The following is a 22,211-nucleotide window of genomic DNA, read 5'->3' on the forward strand; positions in this document are numbered from 1 at the left end:
TTGTTTCCTACAAGTAAAGAGCGTTCATCAGTGTAACGTGTTTTTCAGTAGGTTAACAATTAACGTATTTAAAAATATATAAGTACCTATTTTTTGTTCAATGAGTCAAATACCGCATTAAAAATTCCTAAGTAACTATGCCGTTTGAAACGCAGCGACCGTGCAATTTCGCTGATGTAGAGCAAACATTGATTCACTGCTTCAATAGGCAGCGAAGTTTTTCAGCAGACAGCACTGACGTGAACCACGAAGGTTTTTCTCGATCGAGCGGAGGAACCGACGCACATCTCGACACGGTGCCCACCGTGTCTTTGGATAGAGGAGCCATCCACCCAATGGGTGCGCGCGCGGCGCGTCAGTCGGCACACCGCCCGGGCGGGCGCCACACGACCGGAATCTGCGCAAGCGACAGGCGACGCGAACGAATATAATTTCAGTGAAATAATAACGCGAATCCGCCAACGATCATTGCAATACGCACGCGCAAGATTCTGGTAAGTAAACTAATTATGATATGATAACAAAGACCGTTCACGCGACTTTTCGACCGGTTCTATATATAGTGCCGTGTATTTTCGGCCGCTGCACCGAGGGAGAGGTTATGCGTTTTACGCGTTTCCCGACTAGTAGTTTTTAACACGCGCAGATTTGTGATCGCTGTGACCTATAATCCGGTGGAAAGGGGCGGGCACGATGAGATATTTCCAGTATGAAATTCTGCCGAGTAAAATGAAAGTGAGCGCACTGTTTGCGGAATCGCTCGCTCCCCGAGCCGCGGATTACCGGTTAATTGGTTTAAGACAAAATAGAATTCCTTGTCTGCTCTTCCGTCAACGATGGCCTAAATACCGATAATGTACGACATAGCACGTCCCTATAGCACTTTTATTGACTAATGAATGGAGGTATTCATTTGTGGGTGTTGAATACTTATTCGTTTCAACTCGCGTTATACCTGTGACTTTGCTTTACTAATTATATTTGTTATTAATCGAATATTTAATAATCAAAATATAATGTTGGCCTAGTTATGTTAAGGTTAATTTTCTTTTTATTAATAATAAAATCATTTGCCGCCTTTGATGTCATTATACAAAAAAAAATACTGTTTGAAATTTATCTTGAGCTCTATATTATTTTATTTAATTTCAATGGTTAGTATAAATTCAGCCACATGTGTATTCCGCCAACCCGCATTGGAGCAGCGTGGTGGAATATGCTCCAAACCTTCTCCTCAAAGGGAGAGGAGGCCTTTATCCCAGCAGTGGGACATTTACGGGCTGCTTATGTTAAGGTATAAAAGATATTTTTTCCTAAAACCTACTTTGGGTAATTTTATGACATTACGTCATCCATACATTAGGTACTTACTTTGAAACCTAATTTACGTTTTCAATTAGTAATCTGACCTTGACTAAAACCAAATTATTTATAACATTTTAATTATTTTTGTTAAATTAACTTTTTTTATATTATTCAAAAGCAAAACTGTCGCCACTGTCTGTCATGTATTGTACACTAAAACCTCCGAAACGTGCTGCATCTTCTGGTATGTTTTGTGTATATTGCTTTAGTTTTTTTTTAGTTAGTAACAGAACATAAAAAAAACTTCACAGATTAAATAACGTTCTAGGAATAAATAGAGAGTTAAAAATGAATGTCATCTTTGCGTTCCTAATCAATTAATCTCAATGTGATGAAACTTGTGTTGATCTGCAAAGGTTTGGGCCTAAAATAAACAATATAGGTATTTTAATATAAACGTTATATTTGTACTCGTGCAAAGTCAGGACGGATAACTAGTATGCCTTAAATATGAACGTGAGTCAGGCTTACTTCCAGAATTTTTTTAATAGCTACCGTTTGCTTAATATACCGATATCCGGTAACTTAAGATTAGTTTCATCTATTTTTTAATGGTATTTAATACGACTCTATATTTTATTATGATATAGGTATTTTTGTAGATATATTGCTCATTTACAAAGAAATATAAAAAAAAAACTGTTATTATAAAATGTCCTGTAATGTATATAAAACTAGGAATAAAATAAATTAACCTTAGCTATGGAAATATTTTTTTTTCATGACTGACTTATGAGTAAAATTTATTAAAAAATATTTAGTAACATGTTTCATAGTTGCGTTTTATATTTGTTTCATAAGGCTCGCGAATGTTGGTAACGAATAAATTGGTAATATTTTTAAGTTATTACTTTGATGTACAAAAATAATATAATTCCCAAATAAAAAATATATTTAAGTAGACTTTTCAATCGTTCGTCAAAAGTTAGGAAACTGTTGTGTTGGTTAGGTAACATTTAATGATATCTAGCGAGCGGCTACAGGCCATTGAACGAGGTCACTCACCCCTGAAGCAGAGGCAGCCAGCAAAATAAATTACTGTAATCATTCGTAACATTCGGTAACCATCTTATTCTTGTTTCGTATGATACAATGAAGCCAGGGCCGGATTTAGGGGCCGGCATCCGGACGTGTACAAGGAAGACAATCCCCCACCACTATTGGTGGTATCTATATCTATATGTACCTAAAACAAAAAATAAAATAAAATACAACGAGTAAATATAGATATTAAATTATATATAGTAAGTATTATATGTAGATATAGTAAAATAAAAATGTATATAATTGTTGTATTTTAAAATACATCCAAGTTTGTTGAAAGAAACTTCAGTGGGTCTGCAATAAATTACTGAAACACTCAAGTGATGAAATAGTTCAATTTATTTGGAAAATAATAAGGGCACTCAAATTTTTTTATTGCCCCAGGGCCTTCAGTTCAGGAGTTCAGACCCGAATGAAGCATTATACGATCGTAATGTAGATGCTGGCGTATTAAGACATGCTTTTTTATCTTATTAATTGTAATTGTTATAATATTAATAATTAATACTGATAAGAGTCATTAAATTTTAATTATTTTATTGCAAGATTGAAAGTTTTATGTTTAAATTATGTTGTTACGAATTTTATTTGGTTCCTCTATAGGTACATGTCTAAATCTGCCATACAATGGCGTTGTAATAGTAATATGTGATAAAAAGTCATAGTCATAGCAACGATTTTCAAAACACAACCGTTAAACGAATGCTTGATGTTAAAACGCTTTTGATATTTGGATTACTTTTCTATCTGACTTATTATGATAACTCACTGCAGCATAGCTTATTTACCCAGAAAATGCATCATACATACATCTATAACTTCAAGCAAGGTCGAGAAGATTCGCTCATAGCAAAAAATACACACGAACAAAATACTTTTAGAAGTATTCTATGAATGTGTTTTTATGTACTATTTATTATACAATTATTATATACAACCTTTTTGCTCAATAATAATACAACTAAAATGATGTTGAAAACGTTATATTTTAATTAGGTTATTAATAAACAATTTTTATTTATAAAATAAAAATTGTTGATGACTTCCGACAATTTTCCGACAAAATGACGAGCACATTTATATTAAAAGCATTTACATGACACGAATGAACCATTTGAGGAAATGCAATTAAATAACCAAATAATTTCTTAATGCGATTATAAAAATAAAATATCAGTCGATATTTCACTGAAAAATACATTTTAAAATGCTTTTAAAAAATTATGTTTATGTTTTAAAATCAAATAAAATAGATAAATAACAATAATAATTGATATAGATTTGTCATATCAGGTTTGTTATATAGATATATACCGACTAAAAACAGATTTGGGCCAAGTTCAGATAAAAAATATGTCTTAATTAGAGTCCTAACAAGAAGAATTCCTAATAAATAGTAATACAAATTTAGTTATCGAGAGAATAATTTTAGCATTGAATCTCGTGGACCTTGGTTAATACTGATAGTGAAAAAACTTTTATTAAACATATGTAGCCGTTGGTGATAGGAGGTTGGTCCATTTTCGTCCAGGAAATCGGAATTTCACGGAGTCATGATTTGATTTATACCGTAGTTATTTTTAAATTATTTTTATGTATTTATATAAATTAATTGTTAAGTACGATATAAAATAAAATCCCAACTAAAAAACAAATACGGTTTGTAAAGATCTCGATGTCCAATTTGCAGTTTTAAATTGATAGCACTTTGACATTTCATATTCGGTCAACACTAGCTCTACGCAATAAAGTAGGATCGAGGACGAAATATCCGACGCTCTATAGGAATCAAGAAAACTAACGGAATGAGCGTAATTTAAATCTAATGATAATAAAAAGCCACACAATGCAAGTTAAAGTCGCTTACTGAGATACGGTCCCGTTAGTTCTCCGATAAAAAGAAATTGATATGCACTTCTTAAGTGACGGACGTCATTGTTCACTATTTTGTAAATTATTACAAATATTTTCATTCTATACTTTATCATAATATATAATCATCAGTTCATAAAACGCAGTATTTCTATTTTTGTTCATATTTATTCTTCTCACGTCGGAAGTACGTTACTGGCCTAGATATTCCAAAGCCGCTTGTAATGTAATAGAAAGTATTATACTTCTGTTTAAATAAATACAATAATCTCATACTTATATCAAAATAAATGCTTGCTTTTGATCGTATTTGACACGCATCAATTAATATCTAATTCAGTTGAAATTATGTATATTTTTGTTACTTATGTTAAGTTATTTAGAACTGGCAAAATAATCAATGAGTTATTTTGATAAATTTATAATTACGTATAAATATCATATAACAAATAAATTTTCAGGACGCGATCGTTTCATTCCCAATGTGTGCTATCATCCATGAAGTTACTAATTACGAAATCAATAATAATTTTTTACTTCTGAGATTTCTGATAAAGTATAATAAGTTATTCAATTAGCATTCAAATTTTTTCGTTTTATTTTAATATAAAAAAAAAATAACCGTTGTGTTGCTGGGATCCGAGAATGCCCAGCGGTTAGAACGCGTGCATCTTAATCGATATTTCGGGTTCAAGCCCAGGCACGGGCACGGGCACCACTGAATTTTCATGTGCTTAATTTGTGTTTATAATTTATCTTGTGCTCGGCGGTTAAGGAAAACATCGTAAGCAAAACAAACATATGTATTCCACCAACCAGCATTGGAGCAGCGTGAATATGCTCCAAACCTTCTCCTCAAACGGAGAGGAGGCCTTAGCCCAGCAGTGGGAAATTTACCGGCTGCTAATGTTATGCTAATGTGTTGCTGCCGCATGCCTTACTACATATTGAAACATACTTTTTCAATGAATATATTAGAATTGTATTCAAGAAAATGTACTGGAAGTATGCAAACTTTGTAAAACACATAAACCATTACTTACATTTACAAATTACAATGGTATCTACAAACGACTATGTCACATAATTGTGACCGTAATTTTTAATGATTTTATGATAGTAATGAGAACTCTACATAAACACTTGAAAACAATACATACTTGTATATATAAAACTGTGCTTTATTATATATAAAATTGATAGGGCAAATGAGCCACCCATGGTTAATGGTCACCACTGCCCATAGACACTGGCGTGGTAAGAATTTTTACCTTATATCATCAATGCGCCACTGACCATGTCGTCGTTATGTCCCTTGTGCCTGTAGTAACACTGTCTCACTTACATTCAAACTGGAATATAATAAAACAAAGTATTAATGCTTGGCGGTAAAATATATTATGATTCGGTGGTACCTTCCGAGTACAGGCCCTGCCACCAAGTGAATCCTTTAGAATCACTTTGTTGAGCGCCGGTTTTTCTGTCACAGTCAAAAAATTCATTTAATTTAAATTTGAGTTTTAAAGTAATAAATAATGTAGTAATTAGATACGTTAGAAACATGATGATTTTTTCAAATTCATATTTACGTGTAGTAAGTACCTTGGTGTGATATTTAATACCATTGCAATAACAATAATTGTTTGAATGGAATGTATACAATATTGTTTAAGTACCTACTTTATGGCGTAAAAATATTCAATAGTCCATAAAAATGCAATAAGACCTCAAAATAATAAATATTACATTAATACAAATAATATAAGTACATTGATTATTTCAAGTACTGATGCACGGGTTAAATAAACACGTTTATGAATGACATATTATTATAAATAAAAATCTTTTATGCCCCACAAAAAATCGCAACGATACGCAAAACATTTTTTATCACAAACGAAAGGTTTATTGACGCATAGAGGACAAACGTACGAAGAAAGATTAATTTTTATTTATATTACCAAGCTGTATAAGCATCTTATAGTAAATATAAAAACCGACTGTCATAATTGAATTCAGTTTTATTGCGTTATATTGAACAACGTAGGCAGCGAAAAGGTGCGAAGCAGCCACACGGCGGCCATGATGCTGTATGCATTTGCAAAATGCAAAATTATTCAATTCATAATGTGTTAATTTAACATTCACTGCATAACTTTTCATCTAAGCAAAGACCTTGAAATCGAATTATTATGTTTAAAGTCAATTATATTAATACATTATTTTCTGTTGTATATAATTTTTAAGAGATACACGCCGTTGCTTATGTTTTTATTTCTATATAAGTAATAATTAAATGTCAACCAATTAAGTTTTCCCAAATAATTAAAACATTTACTTACAATAAGTTATAACACACATAATTGAGGTACTACTACAAACGGTTTTAGGTACATAAAATAATTGCTTTGGTTGGCTTTTCCGAGATACGTTTTTTAAATGAATACAATGATAGATGGCAAATGTCTTCTTCGGAAATATACTTATTATATGTGGTATATACGTGGATTTAAAGATTAAATCCAAAACCCCTGGACATCAGTACTGAGATCAGTATGAGGTTATATATAGTTGTTTTTTGCGTGCAAACAATGAGTCATTTCCTTGATGTACATTTATATGCATTTATCTTGCTATTTAACTATGAAGATGAATCAGAGAAAAAATATCAATGAGATTTAATAACATCTGACTAAACTTTAGATTAAACATCTTTATCAGTTCATGGTTTACTAGACGATACAGCAGTTTCAGACTAAAAGTTTCGTGGCGTCGTTAAATAAAAACGTAATAAGTTATTGCCTTTAAATATATACCTGTATACTTTTTTAATATTTAATAATATTCTTTTCAACATGACTAAGACCTTATTTTTTTAGTTTTTACCTTTCAAATGTTTAAAATGTATTTAAAAAATGTGTATTCCTTCTCACAGTTAAATATTATTAAGTTTTCTTTACTAAATTAATATTATAATATCTCATAAATATGAAAATCAGTGATTTTTTTTTCTATAATCTATAATTTTCCAAAGGAAGTCACTTTCTATCCGTTGAAAACACCGGATAGAAAACAGTCTTGGAAAATATATAAGTATGATAAAATTATAAACTATGTGTAGATTTATAACAGCAACAAAATAATATAAATCATTTAACATTTAGGAGATTATTTGGTCTCCACTAAATGGATAAACATCTCGGATGTGAAAAAGATATATTTTTGTTTTTTTTCATGGTATGGGAGATTAAATTGGGCATGGGATATCCAATTATCGATCACATAAATCGATTTTAAATCGATCAATTATCGATTACTAACAAAACAAAGACAGTTGTGGAACGTGCCCAGTGACCTAGAACCCAAGTCTCATTATGTCGTGTGTACACAGTTGCTTTAAGATCGTCGCAAGATTGCTCAAATTATTTAAGGAATTTTGGACTTTATTGTAGGTTAATAAAGTGCTAATTAGTCTGACATTTTATAGATAGAACTACTATTTTTATAAAACGTAAGTACGCATGTGTCAGACGGCAGTCAGTAAACACGGTGATGTCATGCGGCACCGCCTACAATGTTGGAAGTTTTGAAATTTTGTATAAAGACGTAATGTTTGACTGCTATGGAGACCAACCTTATATACACATATGCAATAAATTATTATGAAGAAATTTAATTTTTTAAAATGATGGCCTGACCTGAGCCGAGATGGCCCAGTGGTTAGAACGCGTGCATCTTAACCGATGATATCGGGTTCAAACCCAGGCACACACCACTGAATTTTCATGTGCTTAATTTGTGTTTATAAATCATCTCGTGCTCGGTGGTGAAGGAAAACATCGTGAGGAAACCTGCATGTGTCTAATTTCAACGAAATTCTGCCACATGTGTATTCCACCAACTCGCAATGGAACAGCGTGGTGTAATATGCTCCAAACCTTCTCCGCAAAGGAAGAGGAGACCTTAGCCCAGCAGTGGGAAATTTACCGGCTGCTAATGTAAAAAAAATGAATGTAAAATGGCCTGACCGAATTAGGTTATGGCGGCCATTTTCAACGAACAGCAAACAGAAAGAGATATTACCGTGCGCAATTGTTTACTCAAACACAGGTGCACCGTGCAATCTATTCCGTCACTTTCATAACCCGATGAGACGGCAACGTGACGGAAGTGAGAAAAGTTCAGGTGTAGGACCAAAGGCACAAGGATCTATCCGAGGAATAGGACTCTAAACACTGTCTTCGCTGAGCTAAAAATGATACTGTTATTGGATATTTCTAGACAAATAACCCCAATAACTATTTGTTAGGCGTTAAATCCGATACTTACGACATTTGCAGCTTTATAAGCTAGCTACAAGACCTATTAGGAAAATTGGACCATTTTGGACCGAATGGGATGTTGGATTTGAGGGTCTTTGTTTAAGATAGCGCTTTGACCCGCCTATCGCCCAAATTGCGTAAATACCTTTAAAATGCCAATGCATCTGTTAGAATTGTATCTAAAGTAAGAATATAAATCTGGTCCAGATTCACCAAATGGTGGCATGTAGAGTTCCATGGAACTGTACAGGGTCCTTATATGCCAGCAACTCAAACAATACACTGTCACTTGACTTTTTCACCTATTTTTACAAGTCTAAAAAAATTTATTTCAAATTTTTCTTTGTTTGTCTGTTTTAATATTAATTTGCTAATTGCTTCTTAATAGGTGGAATCACAATAATAATTGTACTCATAGTCAGTATTTTTACTTACACCATTCACCACACATATGTCGTCACTAATCGTCGCGTCCTAATTGAGATGAGTAAGATGCTTTCAATTGACCGCATCGCGATGCATACCTTATCCTATACCTATAGAGGGCGTTCTCAAAGGATGCAACAGTAGTGTGCGTAAACGAACCCGTGACGTGCAAAAACAACGGGAGCGGTACCGCTGATATTTGTCGATAGACTGCCGCTCAACCAGGAGTTCTACCTACCAGAAGCTACTTCCTACTGTTAGTGGGAAGGGATGCATAAAAGTATTCGTCAATAAAAAATAATGCCTAGTTAGTTACAAATATCAATGCAGATTATTAAATTACTTTAGATATGTAGATTACAATAATATATCTAATTGAATAATTGGCATCGAGCGAGACAAATTGTTACCGATACACAGTGCGTTGATCAATTCTGTTAAATTTTCTCTTATATTGATTTTGTGAGATGTAGAATTAAATTCTTGAATGATTTATTATAACTGGTCTTCCTTTACTTATATAAAACCTTTTTAACATTTTATACGTTTATTTAGCGTGTAACGTTTTCGCATTGGCAATGTAAAGAATGGTTAATATTTCTTATAGCCCCGTTGTCTATGGGCGGGACTTATCACTTAACATCAGGTGGTCTATTTGCTCGTCCGCCTACTTATATCATAAAAAAATAAATAAATACATTAATACATAATTTAACCTAAATTGAGAACTTTTTTAATAGATAAAATTCTTATCAACAGTATTGATTACTAACATTGTCCGCGAATCCGTTTGAGTCAAATATCTTTACATTTATTTTTTGTCCTTGTCCAGTTAGCAGCCCAGGCTGTCTCAATGTTAACTTTCATTACTCTCGGTTTAGTGTTTACGACTCGATAATGTAGAAAACAGACAGTCTCACTTTAGCATATATAACTTTAGTATATATGCTGTGTTAAGATATAATTATATTGATAATGAGAGTATGAGTCATCTGTCTTGTTAGTGTCAATTTTTGCTGCCATATTCATGATCGATGCGGGCAAAAAGTAACATATTTCTTTAGCGAAAATTTGAGCGCATTCTTTTGAAGACAATATATTAGCTCTTCTAAAAGACAACATTGTGTACGACTTACATAAAAAACTATGACTTATATAAGCCACAAGCGACCCTGGTTACACTCGAAAATGAACAAAATCATGTAAATATAATTTTATACCCAATTAATAATTTAGCTCTCTATGAGTGACATTTTTTTAGTTGTTGTTTAGTTTAGTTTAGTTTACTTTAGTTCCTGTGCTTAACCTCCATACAAACAAACAAATTTTACCTCTTTTCAACATAAGCATAGATTAAAACTGTGTCCATTAGACTGTCAATTTAAAACATTAATATTCAGAAAATACTTCTCGTTATGACGTTACAAATTATAATTTTATTTCTTTACACGTTGCAAAAAATGCGATTAATTGTAATATCGATTTGAAATCCTGCAATTGCTAATATAAATTGCATTATGATATGATAATTTGATACGATCGAGATAAACTGACGTTTGAGCTAAAGTACTAATTTAACCAAGAGGGACTCGTGTGATTTGTTTTTGAGTCATACATGCATTACGCTTAAAATTTTTTTAATGAATATTCGCTCAATTTAATGTTATTATTACTCGTGTGTATAACTCAGCCATGTTAGTTATGTTGCCGACAGAAGTCTTAAGACATGCGCATACTAATTGGATTTTCCTATTAACACCGCTAGACTGCTAAACATATTATATCTAATATCCCATCAAAAACATAAATGTAAAAATGAGAGCCAAGTTAAATATTATGATATATACCTTGGTTGTTGTCTTCAAAGACAAAAGAAGTGAGATCTAAATTTGTGCCAAGTTAAATAGTCCTTCCTGAAATTTACTTATAACTACATAAAATATAATTTCTTCTTATAACTTGGGGTAATATATTGTTGCCTAAGGTCTGACTTGGCTAGTTCTCATATACGAATTATATTATAGCCTTCGTAAGTTTTAAGCCTGTTACAAATGAATTATAAACACAAATTAAGCACGTTAATATTCAATGGTACTTGTCTGGATATGAACTCGCAATATCTGGTTAAGATTCATGTTTTCTAGTGACTGGACCATCGCAGCTCTTAATGTACGTATATACTAACTAAGCAATACTGAATTATAATTTGTTATTCTAAACACAACCTACAATTTGTGTTTATAAACATATAAGAACTAGCCAAGTCAGACCTTAGGCAACAATATATTACCCCAAGTTATAAGAAGAAATTATATTTTATGTAGTTATAAGTAAATTTCAGGAAGGACTATTTAACTTGGCACAAATTTAGATCTCACTTCTTTTGTCTTTGAAGACAACAACCAAGGTATATATCATAATATTTAACTTGGCTCTCATTTTTACATTTATGTTTTTGATGGGATATCACTACTTTTTGTATATAAATTATTAGTAGGTACTTATTAATAACAAAATTAATACCAAATGGTTTTTGTTAAACTATTCTATTTTCTTATGTTTACGGGGTATAATTGTCTTTTTTTTGATACGTTCTTATTTTTCTTGTAGGTACCTCTGAAATGTTCGAGTGAATTGCCCATTCAGTGTCCGGATTTTTTTTATGCGTTTTCTGTTTATACTTAATTTGGCCATGTAGGGGTGGTATAACGAGCGCAGACGGTTGTACTCTACAAAAGAGCTCTCTTGTGTCTTGATTTGACTTGGACCTAAATTGCAAAGATGTACTCCATCTAAGTTTTTAACTCTAGAGAGGCCAACGTAAGCCTGCTCTTTACTTAATATAGAGGAGCCTATGTCGAAAAGAGCACCGTCAAGGCAAAGGCCTTGTGATTTGTGTATAGTAGTAGAATATGCTAAGCAAATAGAGAATAGTTTCCTTTGAACATATATGTACATTACTTAATATCTGTAATTTGGTTTGAACTTCTAGTTCGCAAATTAAATTATGTTTAAATTGAATTGTTATTTTACGTGCGCTATTGCTGTTGTCGACGTTCCCAAAGTGCTTTCTTTATTTTTCCATTGGACCTATTCACCAGTCCTTTGCTGACATCAGCATGCTTGCTCGATACTGTTCTTCCAAGCAATAAGGATCCCCGTTTGTAGCGCTAGAGTACAAACTTAAATCATTCCTGTTACGATATACATACTCTACTACAGTCTCACGAAATCTATTTTATTGTTGTATACTAGTATACTCAAAAAAAAAAAATGCAGTCGAATAGACTAGGCAGCTTCCATCGGAAGGCATTGAAATAATTCTTATGAGCGCGGTTGCCACTCGCTCAGACACGTCCGCGTTAAGGTTTAATCGCAACGCTCCTATCCCGCTGTTCCGGCATCGCGTCGCGCGCCGTGTATCGAAATGCCTATTATGATTATTTTTTTAAGTATAATGATTTTGCACCATTGATGTGTGCCAAATGCTAGTTAATAACGTAATAAATACCAAAGTCGGCTATAAAACGGAAATATTTGGATTTAAAAAACTTAAGGGTGGTATTCCACTTGTTATATATTCACGTGAAGACCTTAAAATCCACATTAAGACCGGCTGTCATAAGTTTTGATTGCTGGTTCTTACAACATTTTTTTTATTACAGTTATTACAGGAACTAAGTATATAAGTGTTCCTATAGACCCAATAAAATGAAAAATTATAATAAAATGATAAAAAATTACCAGTTTCAGATTTTTTCCTTTATATTGGCCTAATTATCTACCTGCATGCCAAATTTCAACTTTCTAGGTCACCTGGAAGTAGGATATAGTTTTGATCTATAGGTCAGTCAGTGATAAAAATGGCGATTTTTAGACGTTAATATCTAAATAACCATTTGAGATGCGCTTATGAAATTTGGAACACATATGTATCTCGCAAGTCTCAATATATGAGCCAAATTTGACACATTTATGTCAAATAGTTTTTGAGTTATGAGGAGGTCAAAAGTGGCCCCAAATGGTTCGTGTAATATTACACACGGTGCTGCACGCCAGTTCTGCTATACTAGAACTTGGCTGACACGCTACCGCGTGTCTAGATACTTATATATTGCTTGATACGTAGCTCTTTATGTATTACTTGTATATAAAGAATTGTTTTTAAGCGAATCAAATTTAATAATATGCTAATACAAAATGTCTTCAGATTATTCGTTTAAAATATTGTCATGTTTTTTTTTTTTTTAAATCAGTGATTACTTAAAAAGTGTAAAGTAATAACTTTAGATTTGATATCATTGAGAAAATTTTTGCTTATCATAAATAAAGCATAAACTTGGTTACAAGGTTTAAATCTCTACAAATATAGAGTCACGTTATAAGTTTAATATTAATAAACAAAATCTTTTTCCTTCGTTAATATAGTTTTAAGATAAATAAGACATTTTATGTTTGTTCTACCAATCTTAAGAATAGAATATTAAATGTGACTTCGGAAGTCTAGGCATTCGCTTTGCAATTCCTAGAAAATTAGCCAACAGTATTCCGATAAGCCTAAGCAAATATGCGTGACGTTACACGTCTTGTTGGATTACAAAGCTTCATAAAATTGAATGACGCGTTAAAGAGATGAAATTCGTTGTTGCAGTGAAACCAATACGAGTAAAGTGAACGAGTCTCGAGTGCAGAGAACGACGAGTGACAGCGCACAACGAGAGAGCGGTGAGTAGGTTTACCATCCATACTTTTTATTTAATAGACTACACTTTTTTTAACCTCCTATGCACCGATCAATCAACGACATATCATCTTCATCTTATGTGACATTAGCATAAGGCGAAACCTGCGACATTACCGTTTGAACAAATGTAATATAAAAAATTTTGTTTAACAATTTTAAATGTATTGTAAAAGGTTCGATTTTTGATCAATACACTTAAAATTAGTTTTGTTATTGTAATGGTAGTTGTTTTTTGTAAACATTATATTCGGGTTTTATTATCGCAATCAAAGGTTTTTTTTTTATTTTGTCTGCTATTTGAGTTGATATATGACCTTTGATGAATACGACAATTTGACTTTTAAAAGGAAGTCTTGTTTGTTTACCTATGTTCAAGATTACTTTTGCTTGTGTCAATTTCAATCAAATTTTATTCGCCGATGTATAGAATGATAAACTTGTAAATAAGTATTAATATTGTTTCTTAGCGTTACAATGTCGATAGTGTGGGTAGACTAGGGCCATTTTTTTATTCTAATCCGTCGTGTTACTGGTTTGCCCACATTGATTACGGAGGTCAGACAATCTTTCGTCGCAATGAATGATAATGATAATATCCTAATGGCCGTTTGACTTATGTAGACAATTATAACGGAAATTAGCTAACTTCGCAGAATTTTATAGTGCAACTATGATCCAAAAGGTAAACATAAACTTGGCGCACAATGGAATCGAAATCCAACATAAATAGAGAGAGAGAGCAAGACGCTAAACGACGTTTTTACCTACTACTGAGTCACGATATTGTATATGTCAGTTACCATAATTTTAACTTAGAGAAACGCATTACGATTTACGGTTATGTGAGTCTCATCGGTGCCGAAAACGCCTAATGCACCTCAGCTCACCGGAATATCCTTTAAAAAACCACTCCTAGACAAACAAGGCATTTAAATAGACGGTAGAAAAATTACCTAATTGCTATACCAGTAAAGCTATTCTGAAAGAAACTTAGCTGATACTTATACTTGCAATTCGAATATGTAAAACCAGCTTACATTAAAGGAGTCTCAGTATCATTTGATGCGTGCTTCCTTTAAATATTACATTGATTGAGTCAATGTCGCTTATGACTTAGACTTACATATGTCATATGATTTACAAATAACTCTGCATTATTATCCACTACAAACAGTACTTCAATAATATTTTTAATACTACACTTTTTCTCTCTATTAATCTACTTTAGAGCGTGGTAGAGATTTCTCCAACTATATCAAAAGGGAGAGTCCTTAGCCCAGCAGTGGGGCATTAACATGTTGTTCCTGTATTTCTACTGCTTCACTCACTTATCTATCTACTTTAAACAATTTTTCCGACATTAAAGACGCCATTTTTTCTCGAATCCATAATGAACACCATACATTTAATTTCTGATCTCGACTAATGATGTCATGGTCATTCAAGGACTAAATTGTTTATTTGTCTTTACCCCTTCTGCTTGTCTTTCTAGTCGTATATAAGATTACGAATTAGTTACGAGTTTAAATAAACAATGTTCACTTTAGAGCATACTAAAATGATGGTTACATTAGCGGTGGCGGTGAGTCACAGCGGACACAGACACCGGCACGAATTGCGCTTGTAACTGTAAGGTGGCTAGCATCGTCCGCGTGTTCAAAGACATATTCATTAACAAGTGTGTGTCTGCAACTCTGTTCACGTGAATATTAGGTAGGTGTCGTAATTTATGAAATAAGTCTTTAGTAGTATTTATTTATGCATGATTTATTGATTACATTTAATAATAGCAATTTAGACATTATTTTTATTACATGCGTGTGTAGTCTATTCCAATCGAAGAAATTATAAAGATAAACAAACCTTATTTACGTATTCCATACAATTTAATAACAGCTCAGCTATAGTGTACACTAGTAACAGTTCTTGATTAATACAAGTTCATTTATAATAAATCAATATCTCCCTTAACTTTTTAAATCCGATTTAATTTACTACCAAAGTTCCGATAACAGTTTCGTCGACGTTCAAAACGTCATTTTTTCGCAAATCCATAATGAATGCCATAGATTATTCAAGCTCTCGACCAATGATATCGCTTCAATTCGATGTCAAATGTTGTTTATTTGGCTCTTGTCCTCTTGTGATTGGATAAGACTAGGTAGCATTTGATCTAAACTACATATACATAAATAAAATATTACAAATATTCAATAATTCTTTAAAGGAAGCCTTTACGCCCTGTAAAGGCTTCCTTTACAGAAGTGACGATTAGATGGACGGTATGTATTACAAAAGTCTGCTCTATTTACGTATTAACGTTTAATTTTTATTTATTTAAATTAAAAAATCCTTATAGATAAATTATAATAATACAAATTTTAATTTAATGAGATTTGTTTGGTTTTTTGATTATACTTAATACCAACAACAAAACTCGTTGGCAGTACCTAGATATGCGTTTCGAAATGTTAGCAAATATTGTTTGTCCTGAGATAGCTCTTGCCGTTTATGTTAGTTTACTTTTCCGTCAGATTATAAGTGTGGGTGAATAGAGAAAGCAATCGAGCATAAATGCATGTAGTCGTACATTGACACTTATCTTCCTTGAAAATGGTTGCCCTGGCCGCAATTAGTAGCAGTAATTAGAACGACAACATTACTTACTAGCTTTATCTTATCAAATCAAATTATAATATTCTTTTATTTAAGTACGCTCATAAAATAATTTTTGAACTGTCATTTTACAGTACAGAATTAAATGTAAAACTAACACAAGTTCGGAAAGTGTTTCTACCGACAAGAAACTCAGTAGTTACCTACTATTTTCCACTATTTGCTGTGTCTGAACTTAAAATACACATGATTGTATTGGATAGTCAACCACATATAATCACAATAAGATAAACGGTAATCAAGAAATACATATGTTTGAATTCATAATTTTAATCTAATGTCGATATGTCGTTTTATTTTAAGTGTAAATACACGGTGAAAAATACGAATTTCCATATTAAAAAGGTCATTATTCGAATGTAAGATACAGTGGTTCAGAAATAATCTTGCCTTACAGAAAAATGTGCTCGTCACTGATAATTTAAACCCGGTTACATAAAATAAACATTACATAGAGCATTTAATAATCTTTAATCATTTAAAGAGATAATATTCTTTAAAAGTGTACCATTTATTTCTCATTTTAAACATATTTTAAAAGACTACGTAAAATTTAATATAATACAAAAAATAAAATAATTTAATAAAGTTGATTATCAGAATTCAAATTAAATTAAATTTTTAACTGTGTAGAATTTTTTTTCAGTTTTTCTTAACTTATTGTAGAAACATTCATTATTGTAGGTAATAAAAAACCATTATTTGAATTCCGCTGCAGCCGTACACGAATAAACTTAATCCTTAGTTGCCTTTTATTATTAAAAAACAAACCGGTCCGTAATGAGGACGATGTATCGAATACCAAGGTCTTTCAGGCTGAACAAGTCTATACTAATATCATAAACGAGTTTTTTTATTAAAGTAAAATCTCTTTGGTTTAATTAATTAATAAGACCTTTAATCCCCCTCCCTTTAAAATATTTTTTTCAATTTTTTTTTCACTTACTGATATGGTAAATAAAATAATTTTACCTCATCTTTTAATGGGTCTGTCAGTTATTCTGTTACGACTAAACCACTGAATCGTATCTGATCACATTTGGTATGAAGCAAGCTTGAACCCCAAGGATCGGTATAGGTAATTTTTTTATTCCAACACCTGACGATCAATACCTTAAACGCGAAAAAGGCCGCGGGCGACAACTGGTATGGTATGACTATAAAAAATAGTTACATCGCAGTAGAGTTGACCTGAAACTTTAATCTATATTTTTTAATGTATCGTTAGCGAAATTAACTTCTACATTACATATATGCAATTGTGTATTGAGATAATTATTATTAAGTATTATTGCATTTACTAATATATACAAGAAAAACCATCAGTTGACGTTGTATGTCATGTATTACGAGCCAAAACGCGATTCATCTTCTGTTATAAGTTCAACGTTTTTTGGTTTTCTCCTTTATAAGTAGATTTAGTTAATAGATGATCAATTCAATACACGAACGCAAAATTATTTAAAGAAATAGGTGTGTTTTCATATTGTGATATGAAAACACACGTGGTTTTAATTTTTTTTAATAAAATTTATTATTACACATTCTTAGGAAGCGCAGAGTGAAATTTAATTTAATTCAATTGGCTGTCGTTTGTGTAGGCGTTAATTACTCTGGACGAGACGAAGTGAAATTTCGTTGTCTCGGTATGTATTTTGGAAGTCCAAGTAGATTTATCGAATTGTTTCAGTCTCAGATTCAACATTTTGTACTGTATACGTTTAGAAGTTTTATCTTAATATAGTTATTATAATTGTTTAAATGTAAAATCATATCAGCACATGTATAATAATTGAAATTTAAATTATTATATATATTAGTATAGTTAACGAAAAACTTAAAAATAATATTTTAATAGTGGCCATGAAGAACTTATTATAAGGACAACAGATATATTAAAATAAAAATTAACCCGTAAGTTATCTTTGGAGAACGTATAAGCCAAAGCAAGGTAAGGCTTATTTATATAACAATAAATATCTTAGAAAATAAAAAGCGTAATTAAAAACCATATTATTTTTTACTATAAATTATACGTAAACATTTGGAATCTATTAGCGAAATAAATTATGCCAATTAATAAAGGCGTAGGCGAGTTTATTTAATTGTTTGTTATGCGTTTCATCATTAAATTTTGCACACTAAAATCAGCGGTGCTTGTCCAGGCTTGAACCCGCAGTCTTCGGTTAAATAGTTCTAATATCTTGGCTAGATATATATCATAAAAGGTAAATGATCAAAAATCGAAACGATTACAATAAAAATAATTTGATATACTAAAGGGTATATTTTTTATTTTCTTTGATGTTTACAACTACAGAATTTCCAATTTCGAGCACTACGCGAATCCGAAACCGAATTTATCGATGAGTTATAAATCATGAATATGGTTCAAGTAATAGTTTATTATGTTTATGCCTCGCCTTCTATTCAGTCGACCTTCGTTACCATGTATTCTGTACTACAGCAGTCCATAAATAAAATCATTACTCTGGTCCATAAAGCTTCTACGAATACACCTTCTTCTAGGTGAATATCAAAAAAGGCGTCTATTTTATACAATAAAACTATGTGGAGCAATTAACACTTTAAACCGAATTTCGTTCATAAAATTTTAATTAAATGAAAAAAGTAATACAAAAATACAATATTTTAAATACCAAATATCATAAATATTACTTTTTATATATTAGCTAATTTTAAATATAAATATAGTTGAAATTACCCTAATTGCACCATCTTTTTTATTATCTCTTAAGAGTTTTTAATAATAAACTGAAAAGTGACTGAAAATTTTCGCAAATTATAATAATTTACTTCTTTTCTAGAATTATCCTTCAATATTTAGGCTTCTAATACAATAATTCAAAATCATTATCTTTGTTTCAGATAAGGGGTTCAGGTAGCCCCGTCAACGAAACGATTCAACAAAGGAGCTAAAAGTGTCCTCATATTTCAGTCCCTCGATTTACAAATCGCTCTATCTCTGTCAGGCTAGCTCCTGCACCGCTCTCGTAAAGTTGTATAACGAACAATCTCGAAACCACGCCCCCTTTCCGTGGCCACGACTGGGGGTCTTAGAATATATTATATGCATATATAATCTGCAGTACAGATCTCTTAACGTGACGTCACAATATAATATTGTGATATAATTAATTATATATTAACTTTTTTTAAGCTTTGTATAACTCGCATTTTGTATATTGCCCGTTTAGTAAAATTTTTATAAATACATTTTGTAAATAAAAAAAAAATTATATTTAACCAAAATATTATTGACGTTGTAACTATTATACTAGTCATTCATCTAGTGTATTTATTTTAAAATATTCAGACTTTTAACGGATAGAGAATATCATTTAATAATAAAAATCTGTTTGTGTTAAAGCATAAACTTTAGAGAGGGGTTTGCCAAAGAGAAGCAAACAAAATAAACCGTCCATAAGAGTGCGATACTTTCTCAAGTTTCGCATCCTTTTTATATTCGAGTCTAGGTAGTGTTTAAAAAATTGGCAAAATGCAAACCCAAATGGGAGTGGGGGGTGATCTGCAAAGGAGCTACCGGGTGCAGGACTTTGCCTCACCGGGGGTCATCATGAGAGAGCGAAGCTTCATACGGCCGCAGTCTCACCACAACATGCATCATAACCAGGTATTTTCCATAATCAGTAAACAAAACCAAATATTGTGTTGTTTAATTACTATTTTAAAAGTAATGTGAGTTATTTGTTCGGTAGTATTTAATTTTAATTATTTTAATAAACCTGTATCATGTCATGACAAGTCTACAAAGGAGGAACAACACTATCTAAAATCTAACACCCACTTGCTATTTGTGAAACTTGATGGCCTTTAAAGCTGAGATATCTCAAAATTAAGCAATACCTACTTAGCATACCTAACTAATACTAATATTGAGATCGGTTCCTTTAGTTTTTCCAGTTGAATATTAATATAGTCTTTTACCTTTTTCTCATCGTTACTCACTAATTCTGTTTTAATTTTGTCGATGATGCTTGTAGACATTCAGTCCGCGTTACATCTTTTGCTGTGTATAATACGCTGAAAATAAATCGTGACAGTCCATCAAGTCTCATAAAACGATGAATAACCAGGAAATATTTTCTTAACACACAATTTTATATATTGTGTAATATAATTCCACTCTCCCATTTACAGTTTCCAAACAATGGGAAACGGCGGAGTATGATTCTGACAAACGCCAAAGGGAAACCGACGCTCGAAATTTATAGACCTCCAGGTGAGATAAAAATACATATTTATATACAATATTGGTAAGAGTTTCCGATTCTGGGTGGCAATCGCGTCTTTCGGGAAGTGCTGGCTGGCAAGCGTCACTACGCGCATTTGGCGCCAAAATTAAAAATAAACAAAACATCAAATTTGGAACGCGTCGACAGTCTGATGTTTGTTACGGTGTACGTGTGTCAAGTTTGTGTTTATTGAAATTTCGATGCTGAAAACAAATATATACGAGGAATGTCGAGGTGTATAGTGAAACAATCAGTGGTTCAATCAATGGCCACACCGGTGGCTCAAGTGACACCAGTTTCCATAAGCACTGTTCCAATAGTACCGGTGACTAGTTCTGAATCGGCGCCAAGTGAACCAGTTTCTGAAGCATCAGGTACGATTCTATCATAAAGGAGATACATATATAAGAATATTGCATGGTTCGTTTATAAACAGTCAATTCAATTTTAAAGCGAATGTGCCTTATACTTATTATCAAAGAAGAACAACAGTATTATTTAGACGTAATAGTAATTTTTAAATCTATTATATGTTGAAAAAATAATCTCTACGTATTTAATTTGCCTATAAAATTAAGATTCGATTTGATAATGTTTTTAAATTTGTAATTTTTATATAGCTATTTACGTAATTCACAGTTAGATAACATCAAATTAACATAAAAGTTCAATTATCGATGTGTATCTTTTTTATTTTCATTGATTATTATCAATGAATTGATAAGATATTGAGTATTTGGAATAGCAGCGAATCTTAAGGTCTTAATTATTGTATTTCATCCAAGGTTGGTGGTGCATTGGCGATGTAAGGAATGGATAATTTTTCTTACAACGCCATTGTCTATGGGCGCTGGTTATCGTTAGATGGCCCATATGATCATCGGCCTACTTGTACCATAAAAAAAATCTATATTGTATACTACCATAGAAACAGTTTATTCAATAGTCTGCTTGCTGAAGGGAAATAAAAAATCTTTAATAATAGTAGTTCAACGGAACTATGATCGATCTTTAGAACGATAGTTTTGAATAAAAACTCAAAAAACTCAAAAAAGTGAATAAGTTGTTTCTTTTTACCTTCGTCTTATTTACAAATATGATAATCGAATACAGTTATGCCATTAAACTCAGCTATAGAGCAAAAAAAAAAAACTCGTTTATTATTGATGTGTTAATGTACTTGTATCAGGGCTTCTCTAACCAAAGTATGATGTTTATAGTATCATAATTTATAGATTTTTTTTAAATTACGCAGGGTACATTTTGGTATAAATGTATCCATTTATCGTAGAATAATCTAGAAGGCAAATCGAACTACGTGCTTCGGCCACAGTTAGACGAGCGCGGACGCTATAGCTGTAAATCTTGGATGAAAGTTTGCTCATTTGACCGAGACGGCAAGAATCACGCACGTCTGTGTTATTTAGCAGGTGTTATGAATCTTCGAAATATTACCAAGTTTCGAAATAATTACATCAAAATAAA

The 22,211-nt window shown here is 32.0% G+C and overlaps 1 protein-coding gene across 3 annotated transcripts in view; it reads left to right on the forward strand.

Moving 5' to 3' along the window:
* Positions 1 to 337: 337 nt before the first annotated feature.
* LOC125068438 (CBP80/20-dependent translation initiation factor) overlaps positions 338 to 22,211 on the forward strand; it is a 35,750-nt gene continuing 13,876 nt past the window's right edge. For 2 of the 3 annotated variants that reach the window (XM_047677552.1, XM_047677553.1), the window contains exons 1-4: positions 338 to 494; positions 13,681 to 13,754; positions 19,339 to 20,104; positions 20,632 to 20,713. In XM_047677552.1, coding sequence (XP_047533508.1) covers positions 19,970 to 20,104; positions 20,632 to 20,713 — 217 coding nt within the window. In that variant the 5' untranslated portion in view covers positions 338 to 494; positions 13,681 to 13,754; positions 19,339 to 19,969. Of the gene's footprint in view, positions 495 to 13,680; positions 13,755 to 19,338; positions 20,105 to 20,631; positions 20,714 to 20,937; positions 21,101 to 22,211 lie in introns of those variants that run through there. The other variant, XM_047677554.1, reaches the window with a different exon arrangement.

Source organism: Vanessa atalanta, chromosome 13, assembly GCF_905147765.1.
Source record: "Vanessa atalanta chromosome 13, ilVanAtal1.2, whole genome shotgun sequence".
Lineage (NCBI taxonomy): Eukaryota > Metazoa > Arthropoda > Insecta > Lepidoptera > Nymphalidae > Vanessa > Vanessa atalanta.